The 15,434-nt window shown below is 54.5% G+C and overlaps 6 protein-coding genes across 6 annotated transcripts; 3 read left to right on the forward strand and 3 right to left on the reverse strand.

Annotated features, from left to right (window-relative positions):
- Positions 1 to 101: 101 nt before the first annotated feature.
- C7974DRAFT_441461 (meiosis-specific APC/C activator protein AMA1) lies at positions 102 to 3,355 on the forward strand (the record flags this gene model as incomplete). Its single annotated transcript, XM_046145363.1, has 2 exons — positions 102 to 1,434; positions 1,596 to 3,355. The coding sequence occupies 2 exons, from the start codon at positions 102 to 104 to the stop codon at positions 2,927 to 2,929; spliced, it is 2,667 nt and encodes an 888-aa protein (XP_045994155.1). The 3' UTR covers positions 2,930 to 3,355.
- On the reverse strand, positions 3,021 to 4,192 carry C7974DRAFT_401040 (40S ribosomal protein S6-B). Its single transcript, XM_046142564.1, has 3 exons — positions 3,686 to 4,192; positions 3,360 to 3,527; positions 3,021 to 3,306 (listed from the first exon to the last, which is right to left on the reverse strand). The coding sequence occupies exons 1-3, from the start codon at positions 4,139 to 4,141 to the stop codon at positions 3,211 to 3,213; spliced, it is 720 nt and encodes a 239-aa protein (XP_045994156.1). The 5' UTR covers positions 4,142 to 4,192; the 3' UTR covers positions 3,021 to 3,210.
- A 384-nt stretch (positions 4,193 to 4,576) lies between these two features.
- C7974DRAFT_38515 (DNA-directed RNA polymerase) lies at positions 4,577 to 5,904 on the reverse strand. The gene is made up of 3 exons (XM_046140924.1): positions 5,685 to 5,904; positions 5,063 to 5,628; positions 4,577 to 5,010 (listed from the first exon to the last, which is right to left on the reverse strand). Exons 1-3 carry the CDS (start codon positions 5,730 to 5,732, stop codon positions 4,623 to 4,625), a joined length of 1,002 nt encoding a protein of 333 aa, XP_045994157.1. The 5' UTR covers positions 5,733 to 5,904; the 3' UTR covers positions 4,577 to 4,622.
- A 1,050-nt stretch (positions 5,905 to 6,954) lies between these two features.
- On the forward strand, positions 6,955 to 8,066 carry C7974DRAFT_38547 (calcineurin binding protein-like protein). The gene is made up of 2 exons (XM_046140953.1): positions 6,955 to 7,237; positions 7,285 to 8,066. Exons 1-2 carry the CDS (start codon positions 7,106 to 7,108, stop codon positions 7,939 to 7,941), a joined length of 789 nt encoding a protein of 262 aa, XP_045994158.1. The 5' UTR covers positions 6,955 to 7,105; the 3' UTR covers positions 7,942 to 8,066.
- Positions 8,067 to 8,146: 80 nt separating this feature from the next.
- C7974DRAFT_401048 (mitochondrial carrier domain-containing protein) lies at positions 8,147 to 9,695 on the reverse strand. Its single transcript, XM_046142565.1, has 3 exons — positions 9,401 to 9,695; positions 9,219 to 9,320; positions 8,147 to 9,165 (listed from the first exon to the last, which is right to left on the reverse strand). Exons 1-3 carry the CDS (start codon positions 9,563 to 9,565, stop codon positions 8,491 to 8,493), a joined length of 942 nt encoding a protein of 313 aa, XP_045994159.1. The 5' UTR covers positions 9,566 to 9,695; the 3' UTR covers positions 8,147 to 8,490.
- A 396-nt stretch (positions 9,696 to 10,091) lies between these two features.
- C7974DRAFT_38528 (phenylalanyl-tRNA synthetase mitochondrial precursor) lies at positions 10,092 to 11,807 on the forward strand. Its single transcript, XM_046140935.1, has one exon. The coding sequence runs from the start codon at positions 10,200 to 10,202 to the stop codon at positions 11,541 to 11,543; it is 1,344 nt and encodes a 447-aa protein (XP_045994160.1). The 5' UTR covers positions 10,092 to 10,199; the 3' UTR covers positions 11,544 to 11,807.
- Positions 11,808 to 15,434: the final 3,627 nt, after the last annotated feature.

The following is a 15,434-nucleotide window of genomic DNA, read 5'->3' on the forward strand; positions in this document are numbered from 1 at the left end:
CTCCGCCACCATTCATACGTCAAAATATCAGAACATCGCTGGTTCGATATGTGCTGACCGACACCGGTGCGTTCGAATACTAACCCTCAGTGACTCTCGATATGTACACCACGGATGATGAATTGACTCCGTCCGAGTCTGGCTACACCACACCGCCTCTGTCGCCGGCCAAAACTATCAGTACAGAAGGCTGGTCGTCACCTAGGACCCCAGGGTCACCCCGCAAAATTCGAAGCTGTTTGTTCTTTCGAAATGTTGGACCTGAGCATGACGATGCTTTCTTCACTCCCCCACCTTCTCCTACAAAGCTGAAATTCGCGTCTCAACTCGGCACACTTTCAATACCAGAAATTCTCTCGCCCACGCGCGACCCTATCTCTTCAGCCTTGATCGAGGAATCACCTGCGAAACGAACTCTACCTTTGTTCGATAGCTTACCTTCTCAACGGTCATTGACCGCTGCTCGTCTCACCAATCGCTCTTCACCCGCCGCGGTCGACCACACTGAAACTGTAAAGCCTTCCTGTATACCTTCGCTTGATTTCTCGAGACCCTCTTCACCTCTCGATGGTCGCAACAAGCGAAGAAGAAGCTATCGTAGCTCATCCGATAGCTCCATAGACGCTCTCGTTGCACGGTACGCGACTCCACCAACGACACCGACCGAGATTAATGCCAGTCACTGTTCTGATCAGCTCGTGAAAGATTCCAGACCCCCTGCGAGGGTTGTTGGGACCCCGCTTAGATCATCGAGCTCTCCCCTAAGACCCAGTCAATGGGTTTCGCGTGGTGGCTTGCTATCCTCCCCACGCAAGTCACAGGTAAGTACTCCGGATCGCTTCATCCATTGCCGGCGTCCGCCCGCAGTCACACGCGAGAGCTTCGAGCTGAACAAACCGATCGAGCGTGAACAAATCTCCCATCGCGGACACCGTGCTGGTGGTGATCCCTTCAGCCGTCGAGTGCGCAGGAGCGATCGCCTCAGCGCTGAACTTCGAGGGTTGAGAGAGGCTTATACAGTTATCGCAAGAAGGACTATTGGGAGTCGCCCGAGTCCATACTCCAGGTTGAGGAGCAGCTCTCCTACAACAACTGCACGCCAGATCAGCGCTGGTGCTGTGTGGAACGTCGGCGGATCTTCCGCGGTGAGCGACACGGTAGCGGCAGTTTCTACAGGCAATGGGGGTATGCTTGGAAGTGGTACCATGGCACCCCTCTACACATCAACATTTCTCAACCGAGCGGATCCTGAGGCTGAACTAGAGGCATACGAGAGGCGCCTGGCATTGGCTCTGGACGTTGATCAGACAGATCGAATTCTTTACCATACGCCGTTACGATTCGACCGACCCGGCACACGATCCAACGTAACACAGTTCCCGAATCCGCATGTATGGAGAGATAGCGCTTGGGCCCACGATGATATCCAGCCGCGTCGGTTCTTTACCTCGCTATGTCTCATGAAGCTGACTGCTGACAAAAACCCTAAGCTTCGCGACGGCCTCGTCAAAAGACCCGTAGACCTGTGCCGATCTTGCCTTTCAGATATGTCATGCGCACATCAGGGACAGTAAACGTATTGACATAGCCTACAGTTCTCGACGCGCCTCAATTGCGGGACGACTACTACTGCACCTTGCTTGCGTACTCTTCTACCGCCAAATATCTCGCGGTGGGACTTGGAAATTTCGTACATCTGTGGTCCGAACGAGACGGCGTAAAGACCCCTGAATCGATCAACTCTGTTCCCACAGACTCAGAACCAGACACTCATCACATCACTTCTCTCGATTTTTCATCCACACAAGGTGGACAAGCAATCCTCGCCGTGGGGCGAGCAGATGGTCGCATCGGGCTCTGGAGCCCTTTCGGTTTCGAGCCCAGGTTCAATGCTACACAGCCAAAACCAGTATCATGTGTCTCATTCAGACCGACTACCGTACAGCGCCCATCGCTTCGAGATAGGGCGATCACTGTGGCAACGGAGGAACTACTAGTCGGGGATGAAGTTGGGCACATCTATCTATACAGTATCGAATGGCCATCAGAAACACAGAGCGCGCTTTTCGGCTGGCACGGAGCCATGACATTACTCGCCCGTATGACCATACACACCCAGCAGATCTGCGGACTGGCATGGTCTGCAACCGGCGACATGTTTGCTAGCGGAGGTAACGACAACAACTGTTTTCTCTTCGAATCCAAACGAATGCTCCAGTCGCCTACCAACTCAGATACCTCCGCAATCCTCGACGTCCGGGAGGGCCCAACCGGTGAGTCTATTTACACAGTCACCAACCGCTCAAGCCCTGTTCTCCACCTTCCTCACACAGCATCAAAACAGAAATGGGTCCTGAACGCTGCTGTCAAAGCGATAGCCTTTTGTCCTTGGCATAGCGGTCTTGTTGCCGTCGGCGGCGGTTCAAATGATCGCTGCATTCACTTTTACCATACACGCTCAGGCGCATGTCTTGCGACGATTGACTGCGCTGCCCAAGTCACAAGTCTTGTGTGGAGTCAGACAAGGCGTGAAATCGCGGCTACTTTCGGCTTTGCGCAGCCAGAGCATCCGTATCGCATCGCAGTATTTGCATGGCCGAGTTGCGAGCAAGTCGTTGCCGTGCCGTGGTGGGATGAGAACCGTGCGCTGTGTGCGGTGGCGTTCCCAGGTGGACCGATGAGTATGCCTGGTGTGGGGAGTGGGGAGAGGGCAGCAGGCGAAGACGAATTGTGGGGTCGACACAGATCAGAGGATGGGTGTCTAGTTGTTGCAGCGAGCGACATGGCGATTAGGTTCCATGAGATTTGGACTGGGGGACGTGTTGGTAATAGTATTGGAGGGCTGTTAGGAGATAAAACAGGATTGCTTGGAAGCGACATCCTGGATGTGCAGCATGGGATCGAGAGACCGGGTACGACTATTCGGTAAGACTTTGCGGTAGGTTGGACCATGGGTAAAGCATTAATCAGTGGGATGCTTAGTACGAGCACAGTCCACAGCACACAGTAAGGGGGGTTCAAATCGTGAAGTAATGCAATTGTATCATTGAAGACAACTGCCTTGTGCAGTCAGTGGTATGAGACGCCCATGCCTAAAATCCCGGAGCATGCTTCCAGAAGCACGAAGTCTGCACCCTGTTCTCGTGCCGACGCCAAAGTAAACATTCACGACTTTTCATCATTTATCATGACACCTCCAGTAGTAGAAATCTAGTGGCGCATGGAAGAGGCACGCCTCTTGCGGGCCTCCTCGTGGGAGACCTTGGCCTCGGAGATGCGCTTGGACAGAATCTGGGCGTACTCGCTCTGTGTATCGTTAGTGCTCTGATGTGTATAGTCGCAAATATGGAGAAACGTACGGCGGCGTCCTTGGAAGCCTCTGCGCGGCGGCGCTTGAGTGCGACACGGTGGCGCTTGTGCTGCAGACGCTGGGGAGTGACCAGACGCTGGATCTTGGGGGCCTTGGTGTAGGGCTTCGCGCCCTCCTTCTTGGGCTGGACCTCGCGGCGGATGACGAACTTGCGGACCTAGTTACGCTCGATTAGTACACATGCATGCAGACCTAACGTGTAGCCCAGACTCAGCCGGTCACCGCCGCGAGAACGAGTCTGCTCGCGAGCGCGCGCAGAACCCAGACTCGCAGCAGGGGGACACCGGCTGGCGAAGAAGCTATGAGAGAACTCACATCATCTTCCTTGCTGAGACCGAAGAAGCGGCGGATCTTGGTGGCGCGCTTGGGGCCGAGGCGCTTGGGGTGGACGACATCGGTCAGGCCGGGAATGTCGGCGTCACCCTTCTTGACGATGGAGAGGGCGATGACGGACAGGTCCATGGCGACGATGCAGCCGCGGACGGACTTGCGCTTGCGCTCGCCGGTGCGGCGGGGGCGGTAGCACGAGTGACCGTCGGCGAGCAGGAGCCTGACACGGGTGGGGTGCATGACACCCTGCTTCATCGGGAAACCCTGCTTGTCGTTTCCACCGGTGATGCGGAAGATGTAGCCCTTGAACTCGTCGCCGACGGAGTCGCCGGGGACTTCGTGACCCATGCGACGGTCCATGAAGACGCGAAGCTTGCGGTCGTCTTCAATCTCGATCAGCTTCTGGGTGCCATTGTTGGGGTAGGAGATGTTGAGCTTCATCTTGACGGCGGTGTCGCGGGACGGCGATGTGCTGCAACGTTAGTAGGCTGGTCGTGCTGAGGTCGGGAGAAACTTTGGAGTTCAATATTCACAGGTGCAATGCTTAGTCAGTAAGCGAGCCAATTGTCAGCGACCAGGGATAAGGAGGGTGGGTCCATCGCTAGCGCGTCACGAAAATCCTCGAGCTCAGGAACAACGCGTTGAGTGATTCCAGTAGATCTTTAAATTGAGATGAATGCTGTGTGTCGCTCGATGTCTATTGTCAAGTTCACTGTCGTGCTGTCGACTCATGCTGCAAAGATAGCGACTTCGTAGTTCAAGAATGTTTGTTGGCGCAAGTCTATTGTACTACATATAGATGCGCTGCTCAGTCTTATTCAAGGAGATAGCATCCCATGTCCATCCCCATGTCCTACGGCCAGCACTCCACCAACTTTGATCCTTTTTTAACGCCGCCCATGCAATGTCGTATATCGACGTTCTACCAGCCAGACCCTCCGTAAGGCGTCGCACCGTATGGTGTCGTTCCGCCCTGCGCACCGCCTGCGCCTCCCCACTGACTCGCGCCACCATACCCGGGTGTTGTGTATCCCGCGTCTGGTCCACCGCCATAGCCTCCGTTCATTGTGGGGCTTTGCGCGCCTTCGAAGCCTGCGCCCTCCGGCCCTACGCCTCCTTGTAACTCTCGAATCACCTCTGCCAGCTTTGTCTGGAGTACTGAGATGCCCTTTGTGACAATCTGATCTGGGTCGAGGCCGCCTACAGTCTCAACATCGTAGAAGAAGCGGGATGGTACAGCGTTGTAATCGAACGGTTCGTCGGGGTTGGCTGGACCGCCGTCGAGGTTTATGCGCTCTTCGTCCTTGGGCCTACACTTGGTTAGGATGCGCGAACATAGTCAAAAGAAGGAGTATGCCATACCATTCTGTTTCAGGGTCCTCTTCGTGCCAGTAGTCGAGGTGGTGCAGCTTGTTCGCCGGGTCGTACTCAAAGCCTATGGCTGAAGACGGCGCCCATTTCGCGTGCTCCTTTGCGATACCCTTCTTCGCAATACAGCGCATGTGAATGGCCTGCCCTCTCCGCAGTTTCACTATACAGCTGCCTGTGCCCTCCTGATCCACGATCACTGGCCGCCCAACTTCGTCGTTGGGTCTGTTGCTCTCGATCACCAAATCCCGCGCATACACCTTCATGATTTCGCTACCCGTGCATTTTGCGTTCAACGTCAAGATGACCGAGCAGTTGTCGCAGTAGCCTTCGCAGTCGCAGTCGCGCGAATATAACAGGTCCTCCACGCCCCTCGATGACAGGGGAACAAGGCCAAGGCGGTGACAGACGAACTCATCGGCGAGGACGGAGGTGTTGTCGAGGACTTCGACGACGTCGATGGCGATGGTCGGGATCTCAGCGAGCATCACTCGCCGCAGCGAGTTGGCGGTCTCGAGGTTGAAATTTTGCACGATGAACTGCGCGCGCTGGTTGTCGGCCTACACATGACTGTATTAGCCGTGACTCCGCTGGCGTGGCAAAGCGGGCGGTGTACCTGTAAGAAGCGCACGTTGATTGCGCCGCCCTCGGTGTCGTAATCCATCGCAGGCTGGTATTGACGCGTCGACGTGGAAGAGAGGGGTATTAAGGAGGTGGCAGAGTGTCGACGCGACTGCGGCGGGCGGTGGAGAGCAGCGTGTATGTGGGTAAGTGGGTACGTGGTGCAGCTAGGATCTGCGGTTGTCTTTGAAGTGATAGAGCTCAAAGGGCAAGGCCCGTGCCACGTGCGCCACACTCAGCCTCATCCCCTGTCTTGCGGTCTTTCTGTCAACTTCAAGTGAACATTTATCGGGGTCTCGCAAAATGCCTGCCCGGCCTTTTGCACTTCGGCTGGACCCTGCTGTGCTCTCGGTATGTCTCTCCGTTGCCGTGGCATGGTAAAACACAATGCTCCTGAGACGTGTGTGTGGTACGAGTCTGGCAGAACTACGTTGTTTTATGTCTCTGATCCACACACAATGTCTTTTCCGGAGAAAAGTTCCTATGATCGCTTGGAGCTATTCACAACAACGTGGTAGCCGATTCCGGGGTCAAACAAGGTGCTCGAGACACAGTGTGGTGATCGTCGAGTCTGCAGTCAAGAGCTGCCATAGGAGTTGATGATAGCCTCGCCGACAAGCATTTGTCACGAGCAGGTGCTGCCAAACAGCCCTGACTAGACCGAGTATCACTTACAGACTCCAGACCTGCCTGTCTGGGTTTGACCTGAGTGCTGCGAACGAGTATGCGAAGAGCGCCTTGGCTATGTACAAATGCGCCTGTAAGATCTACACGTGGGGGGAGCGCGCAGCCACCGTATCGCACGCGGTAGCCCAATACATGCACGCGGCACGGCTTCCATCGTCATGATACACTCACTCACAAATCTGCCTGCCCAGTACACAAGACACGATGAAGAGAACGACTCCCGTGAGCAGATGCTGTGCAGCATCCGGGGTAAGCCGACGCCAGACTAGAGACCTGAGGACAATGCTTGATTCAGCGACTTACAAGGCTGCTCTGGGCAGCAGTCGACCAATGTGCGGGGCTCAGTTGTGAGTCCGTGATCCATATCCTCAGCGAGGCAATGCTGGTGCACCTGCGTCAGCATCTCGGCCAGCGGCGCGTCAAACATCGCCGCGTAGCAGCCGACTCGACGGCAGTAATAGCGTTGGGAAAGTGCTGCTAGGCTATGCAAACAGCCCAGACCAGCGGACGAAGAGCAAAGCAGTCCGCGGGGGGTTCCAGAATTCGGACGCTTTGCACGGTCTTGGCAGTTGACTGCACTGCCCCATCGCAGAAGCAAGTCGACCGCGCACGACGGATGCGGGCGCTGGAACGTCTCCACGCCACTGCTCTGGTGATATAAGTCCGATAGTCTGCCTCGCTCTTCCACTCACCACTGCAACCACCACAGAACATCTGTACTCCACAAACATGCAAGCTACCCTTCCTTCACCCTCGCGCTCACGCGCATCGTCGCGGAGCAAGTCGCCACTCTCCCTCGACTTCTCAGATCTGCCGCCTCTCGTGCAGCCTTCGCCACCTTCAAATACCTTGATTATCACAGTATGTATATTCTTTGACCTCCCCAGAAACAAAACTGACCGTACCAGAACCTCCTTGCGCCCGAGATCTTCCAACCCGCCACCCTCACAGAAATCCGCCAGACCATCGACGCACACGCAAAAGTCCACACATGGGCGCCGTTGAAGTCCTTCAAGCGCATCGTCGTCTCCTTTTTCAACACCTCCGATGCCATCACTATCCGCCAAACGCTCGACGGCGAGACTCTTATGGGATACCGCATCCGCGTCTACTTCGGCATCAATACACCCATGAACCCTACCGACCAACATTTGCCTCTGCCCAAGAGCGATAAGCTTTTCTTCATCAGCCCGCCGCCCAGCCCGCCCATGGGCTGGGAAATGAGGAATGAGGACGCGCCAAACACGCTTGTGCACCCCGAGGACCTTGCAGAAGCACTTGCAAAGCTACACGCAAGGCCCAACAACGACCTCGACTCGCCCATTTCAGATGCTGGGTACTCGCCCATCACCAGGCGGCGGACGGGCAGCACACTGGTTGTCTACCACCCAGAGGACCACGGTGACTCGCCAGAGCTGCCCGCCATCTCGGTCGAGGACACAACAGAAACCCCCGAGTTGCTGACTCCCGATGCGATGGAGGGTGTTGAGGGTTCTATCGCGACAGAAAAGGCCATGGGGAGGAACACCAGTACTTCGCGGCCGCCGGTGGAGCTCATGCACTGAGCAGGCGTAGTTTGTTTTCTTGGTTATTGTTTGGGCGTTCAAAGTAGCATAGGATGGGACGAAGCATTGCATGTAACGGCGTTGATGGTTTCAGGCTCTATACAGCCTCTCCCTTGGCATGGGCCCATCTCTCTTAGCATCTTTTTGATGCCCGTTTTCTTAGTTGTTCATACTCTAGTTCAGCACATAATTGTCCTCTAGAACACGAAAAGATCACTTTCTGAATTCCCATATTCTTGCTCTGATCGCTATGCCAACTGATACATGCTTGCGCAGCGGCAGGCAATATTTGTGCACGAGTCGGTATTTGGCCTTGATATCCTGCGCAGTCAACATCATACACCATGTCGTAGGCACGAACATGATGAGGCATCTTCTCCTTCATTTTTTGTATCAACTGATCTCGTTTGATCAAATGCTCGCTAACAAACCTCGCCAAACGCCAGCATATGCTATATGCGCACCTGCGCACTGATATCTGATAATATGTATACTCGAAAGCAAACATCTCTCCTTTTGTCTTCAAACCAGTCATCCCAATGCAATTCCTTACTCCATACCCTTGAACTGCCTGTAATATTTTTTATGCTGCTCGAGGAAAAGGAAGGTGAGCACCGTATGTGGCCCAACCCGTATGAAACTCGGCACCCAGCCCTTGAACATCCACCGCAGGCCCTCTTGCCGCGTGATATCCGTGACCAGCTTGACAACGCCCTCCTTCACATGTGAGCTCATGACGCGCGTCTTGATGACATCGACGGGGCTGCAGATCGTCGTCGCGACAAAGCCCGCCATGAACGACGCCGTGAAGTGCGTTGTCAGGTTATCTTGCAGCGGCGTGTGCGCCAGCAGCATGCCCTTGAACCCATCGTAGGTCGCCAGCTGGCCCACCGTCATTAGCACCGCGCGCGCGCTGTTTGGCCACACGCCTTTCCACAGCGACGCGACGCCTTCTTCGCGCGCCATGCGCACCACGCCGTTGAGCGCGTGCTTGTAGTTGCGTCGCTTCTCGGGCGGCAGCGCTGAGTCGTGCTGCATTCGTACGTTGAGAATGTCACCCGGGTTGCCTGCGAAGCCGCCCAGGAAGCCGGATATCGAGGCCATGCCGACGAGGGTCAGGAAGGAGGGTTTGGTGTCAGAGGTGGTGAAGCGGTCTTTGAGCGTTTCGTACACGCCAAATCGTGTCATGGAGTATGTTATTTGGCGGAGCTGGGCGGCGGAGAGCTGGGCGACATTGTTAATACGGCTCGCGTGAAGACAGCCATTGAGGTACGTACGCCGCGGTACAAACCGCCCATGCCGTCGGTCTTTGCAATATGCGCAAACATTTGCGACATGTTCAATTTCACGCCGCCAGGCGCTTGTGTTTGTAACCGAACCTGGGATTGTGAGCTAGACGTCATTTGTGCGGCGGCTGGCGTTCATACCTTTACTGCGCAATAGTCAGTGGAGCTCCAACTAAACAGAACAAATTGGTCTTACCAAGATCCAGCGGATGTGTAAACAGCGTCGCACAGCAACTCGCGCTCCCTCCAAACCAGAACGGATAGTGTACTGCTTTGCTCACTACATCCTCGCTCTTCCTCACCTCAGCGCTGCTTCTTTGCGATTTAAGGGCCGACATTGTACAGAGAGCTTGCGCAAATACTGCATGTAGCTTCGTATGGGTCCCGCGACCTTATCACCGAGGAATGCGCACGAAGAGTGGAGAATGTGTTGATATCGGTGGTTGTTGTGCAGCCGAGGGATTCACGTCATCCGGAAAAACGTGCAGCTAAGTCGCGGCGACATAGCCGAGTACGCGACCCATGGCCCATGCAGGCACGGGTCCCGCTTGGCGTCGGGCCTCGCACTCGTATGTTGCTGTTTTCCGAGCAAGAAAGACCAACTCCAACCGCGGTGTTCATCAGCACAATGTATATAGCTGGGCTGTCGAGGGCGTTGTGTCGCCATGGGAGTCGAGGTGCGCCATTGAGAATACGGACGTCGCGATTTAGTCCACAGCAGGCGCAGTTGACAAGATGCAATTCTTCTGGTGAGTGAACTGTCATGTGATGCCCCATTCGGCACCACCTGTGCCGACATTCACGTCCACTCTTCTCGGTCAACTTCTGGCTCCGTTGTTGTCCTGGCCTTTCCAACTCGATTGTTTTCTTCATGTACTGTCAAATTGAGGCTGCAAGATACATTTCTAAGAAGAGCTAGCAACACCCAAAGAGATCTCGGTTGAAGGGAGGGCCTACAAAACTGATGAATGGATGAACACACCAACATCGATACTTGACGCCGTACCTCGAAAGCTACATCTCCAAACGAATCATCCCCTCACCATCACCCGCAAGCTCATCGAGTCTCGTTTTCCTGGCTACAAAACCCACAACGATCTATTCCCGATTGTCTCCACAGCCCAGAACTTCGACTCTTTAGGATTTCCCGCAGATCACGTTGGCCGGAATCGAACTGATACCTACTATCTGAACAAGGAGACGGTATTACGCACCCACACTTCAGCCCATCAGGCCGACACCTTTCGCGCAAACGAATCAGAAGGTTACCTGATCAGTGCAGATGTCTACCGTCGCGATGCCGTCGACCGTTCCCACTACCCCGTGTTCCATCAGATGGAAGGTGCACGTACATGGGACCGCTCTCAGGCCGAAAAAGAAGGGAAGTCCCTCGCAGAGATTATCTGGGCCGACGTTGAGAAGATCCCAAAGCACGATGTTGTAGTTGAAGACCCGAATCCCACCATTCACGCTGAGCGCAATCCTCTCCAGGCGACGCATTCAGCAGACGAGGTCGAGGCGATGGCCGCGCATCTAAAGCGCAGTCTGGAAGACATGGTGATCACGATTTTCAACGCTGCGAAGTCCGCTACAGACGCTCCAGAAGCGTCCTCTGAGCCTTTAAAGATCCGTTGGGTCGAGGCGTACTTTCCCTTCACCTCGCCATCCTGGGAACTCGAGGTCTGGTGGCAAGGTGAGTGGCTTGAAGTGCTAGGGTCTGGCATTGTGTCCCAGCCGATTCTCAACAATGCATCCGTCCCGGACCGTGTGGGTTGGGCGTTCGGCATTGGTCTAGAGCGCATCGCCATGCTGCTCTACTCTATTCCTGACATTCGCCTCTTCTGGTCCAAAGACAGCAGGTTTCTGAACCAGTTCAGCGAACAAGGGCCCATCAAGACCTTCGTGCCATTCAGCAAATACCCCGCGTGTTTCAAGGATGTCAGTTTTTGGCTGCAGGCTAAGAAGAACGCGGCTGGTGGTGCGGGCGCCGCCGCTTCACACGACAATCAACCACCGGCAACAACACCCTCGAAAACTGCACCTAGCTCGATTGTGCCGCCCGCTGCTCCTGCGCCTCCGACCCCGTCATTCCACGAGAACGACGTTATGGAGATTGCGCGCGAGGTCTGCGGCGATCTGGTCGAGGACGTTAGGCTAGTGGATGAATTCGAGCACCCCAAGACTGGCCGCAAGAGCATGTGCTACCGCATCAACTACCGCAGTCTAGAGCGCACGCTCAAGAATGAGGAGACGAACAAGTTGCACGAAAAGCTGTGCTCGCTTCTTGTCGGCAGACTGGGCGTAGAGTTGCGATAGTGCTCGCCCTACTGCTTGCAGCTGCGGCATTGAGACAGCCTTGCGCATGCCACCAAGAAGCTTAGCATCTCGGCTGCAGCGGCAGCTTTGGAGGATACCAATCACATCTAAGGACCCAGGATCTGCAGTAGACCTCCGATGCATCGCGAGCGCATACTGCGCCTGTCCCAAGCCCTCCCTCCGCCAGGAGCGATATATCATGTACACATTCTGTAAGACTAAGTGTAACCCCAGCCTAAACGCACTGTACTATATGTAAAGCAACACACCTACTTGCACCACCACCCCTCTCCCCCTATCCACTGTCCAACACCCCCATGCCGTGCCCTGAGACACGCGTTTCTTGACCCGCCGTGCGCGCCGCTCACCCGTGTGGAACCCGCACGGCGCCACAGCAGCGCAGAAGTGCTAAGCAAGAGCGCCACACGGCCCACCGATCCCGTGGCTCATAGTCTCTAGACTGCTTGTCTGGACCCCGGCGGTCCGTGACATACTCAGCACGTCTCATTTGTGTGCCGCTATCCTGTTCTAGCCCGAACAGGCTGTACTTGCCTCGTCAGGCATCGGAGATTGCTGTCGGCGCGGGGCGGACGTGTGACGGTTGCTGTAGCAGGGCGAGGCCGTGGTCTGCGGATGAGGGGGAGGGGTTGCAAAATGAGGAGTAGCGTAGGTGGATGCGGTGAAGTGCGGCATGTGGGCTTGTTCTGTGGTCAGTCTTTTGTCAGCATCAAGGCTGGTCGATCTGTGAGGCTGTTCGATCTGTGAGGCCGTTGGATCTGCAATGAAGTCGGATCCACATGGCCGTTGGATCTGAGGGCTGTGTTGGATTGGTGTAGGGTGAGTTGTCAAGAGTGCGGCACGCTCCTACACAGTCCTCGTGTTCAGCCACTTCGTGTGATCAGTGTCTGCGGAGCGGGGAAAGCAGCTGAAGGCAAATTAGACCTTCGAGTTGCAGCATTGACGGTTGATGGCAGAGCGGTGGGGACGGATATAGCGGGCGCAGTCAATGCTAAAGCAGCCATGCGACTGCACTCGGGTGCATCCAATGGACGATTAGGACAACGAACGGGTGGTTGCGTCGAGTGACATAAGATACTTCGTCAAGTCCTTCACGACATTCTCGCATCTACGCGATCTTCAAATTGGGCGAGTCGACGAAGCTACGCGATCAATCCCCTATGTTCTCGATCGACTCTGAGAATTTGGCTCTGAACACCATGGAGGTCTGTTGCACGCATCTGGAAACCTTATCATTGTGGTCAATCGAACACAAAATCTATCAACATCGGGCTAGCACGGTGCCGACGCGGCATGCAGACAATACAGCAGAACCTTTGGGAGATGTAACGCTGTTGAATGGTCAAACTCTGATGTCTGCATCGTGTACCGGGACCGTGCCACAGTATAGGACAACATAGCGGAACCTTCGGGAGACGTAATGCTGTCAAAATAGGCCAAACTCTGATGTATGCATTGCGTACCGGACCGTGCCACAGTCCACCGAGGGGGAGTATTGCGTCTGAGTTATCGGGGCTGAGATTCCGGTGAACAGCGTGAGGGACTGATGGTTTAGCATGGCTCTCAGGACCTGGTCCTTGCTATGATCGACAAATGGCAATATAAACGTGTGGATCTCGGAGCTTTTTGCGTTGGTGGAGTCGGAGGATGCATGCCAATACTTCGTAACACATCCTAACTAGTGATTGGTATAGATAATTACTGCCTTAGCCCGCCCGAAAAGGTTGTCCTGTCGTCGAGTCGTGTATTGAATTGGGTATCGTTATAGCCATGGAGGCGAAAAGAGTAGCTCTCAACACGCGATGGATTACCACAGGCGCAGGTATCGGTGCTTCCTCGACACGAGGCCTGAGTACTAACCAGAGATAGTATCGGTCGTCGGCAATACGTGATCATGGTGCAGGTATTGCGACAACGAAGACGCACATAATGGCAGTAAGAACAGGCATGCACAGAAGGTCAGGGAGTGAACGGTTTCGGCATTCCCTCAACGGCATGCCGCTGCCTACTTCCCCACGACTCAGGACACAACGGTGAATAAGCGATCACAAGCCTAATAAACCCAACATTCAAGTCACAGCTACAACATCAGTAACAACTGAAACCTGGCCAGAATGCTCAACAGTTTGAGCGAATGTCTTTGTCGCTATGATGCGTAGCGAACTCTCATGTTGAGATCCTCAGATGCTGCCTATCAGTAACCATGGATGCTGACGAATACTCTACTTGCCAAACGGCATGTATCTTGCCGAGTCTGCAACAGCTAGATTTAAGATGTGCCACTTTAATGGTAATTATAAGGGGCGTGCTGCTGAAGTTAGGTTCGAGACGCCAGCCGTTTGTACATTGTCGACGTTAAGTGACCGGCGATTGTCATGGTCCACGCGATGATATATGACTTTATCGTACGATGTGATCGTGGGTGGGTATATGTGTAGTCCGGATGTCTGTATCCGGGCTCACGATGCAAAGATGGCTAGCATCTCGTATCGCTACGCAGTGCGCACAGTGGCAAGTTTGCACACGAACTATCGATCGCATCCTTGCCGGATTCTGTTGTCGTCGCAGTGACGACAGCACCTTTGTCATGCCATGCAAGCCAAGGTGTTCGATAGGTGCTTGAAGGTCGGCATCTGTATTGATGCCTCATCGCTTGTCGGGATCCAATCCCTGCCCGGTAAGTCTAACTCTCCTACATGTTATGTAAGGTGAGTGCAGATATGGCCGAAGGGCAACCCTAGTTCATAAGATAGAAGCTATACGCCGCGGCGGCACGCTTAACATACAGCCGAACAGTTCCACGACTCGAAAACGTCACGCTTTGATTGAGTCTTGAGCAAACCTGACGAGGCGTTAACATTGCGTAAAGAGCGCAATCTCTGTATTGTTGGCACAAAGTCCAAGGCGGATACGGCAACGTCACCGGGTGATTGATTACAGATCACGGTTAAACATACACACGGCCAAAAAAGTTCATCGATTCAGGGCAAGTGTCACCTGTTTTTGGTGCAGAAATCCGGTTGCTTGTTCTGCTGCGAAAGAAAGCACAATCACAATCGATTTTGAAAAGAGGAACAGGAAAGGAGGTAGCCGTATGTGGGCCACATCGAATGATTTTGGGAAGAAAAGAGGCTCGTGCTGGTGACCCCCCTGCTCGTCACCGCATCGCTTGGCGTGACTTCGGATGGTGACTTGCAGGCGGGGAACGATGCCGACGGATTGCGAATCGAGTCTTCAAGTAAGTTCTTCAGCGATGTAGGTTGCATTTCCGTCAAGGAGGGTGCTGGTGTCAATCGTAGTGTGCTCATGCTGGGTGTGTGACCAATCGCAGTGGTTTCAAAACAGCGCCTGTATGCTCTGGACGTTGCATAGAACTTGCCGGTAGGATGCTGCTCGAAGCCACAAAAGACAAGGATAGTTTTATGAAACGGCTCGGGCAGCCACAGAGCATGCTCCTCCTGCGAACTCCTCTTGAAGGATTCTTCCTTTTGAGGGAGTGGCTGCAAAGTGATCAGAATAAAAAACCTTCTTGCCGTTGCTTGGCCTGTGAGCAACTGCAGGTACAACTACTGCGCACTATTTGTGATGAGCCAGCAGGTGCAAAGAAAAAGGAACAACACGGGACAAACCCTGTAAAAGCTTGGCAATTCTTATCCCACCCTGGCCTTGGGGGATTCGGGTCTGTCAGACTCGCGCAGTGGAATCGTGGTTGAATTCCGAAGCGGGGAAGCTGGAAGCGCAACAGAGTCTCCGAGGCCAGACAGTATAAGGCGGATAGACTAGGTACGGTACTCGAGAGCCTGCCATTCATCATGCGTGGAACCCGGCCATCTAGGCCACTTCAAACGTGGCTACCCTGAACCAAGCCGCCAC

This window comes from Boeremia exigua (genome assembly GCF_020726555.1).
Source record: "Boeremia exigua strain MPI-SDFR-AT-0100 chromosome Unknown C7974scaffold_10, whole genome shotgun sequence".
Classification (NCBI taxonomy): Eukaryota; Fungi; Ascomycota; class Dothideomycetes; order Pleosporales; family Didymellaceae; genus Boeremia; species Boeremia exigua.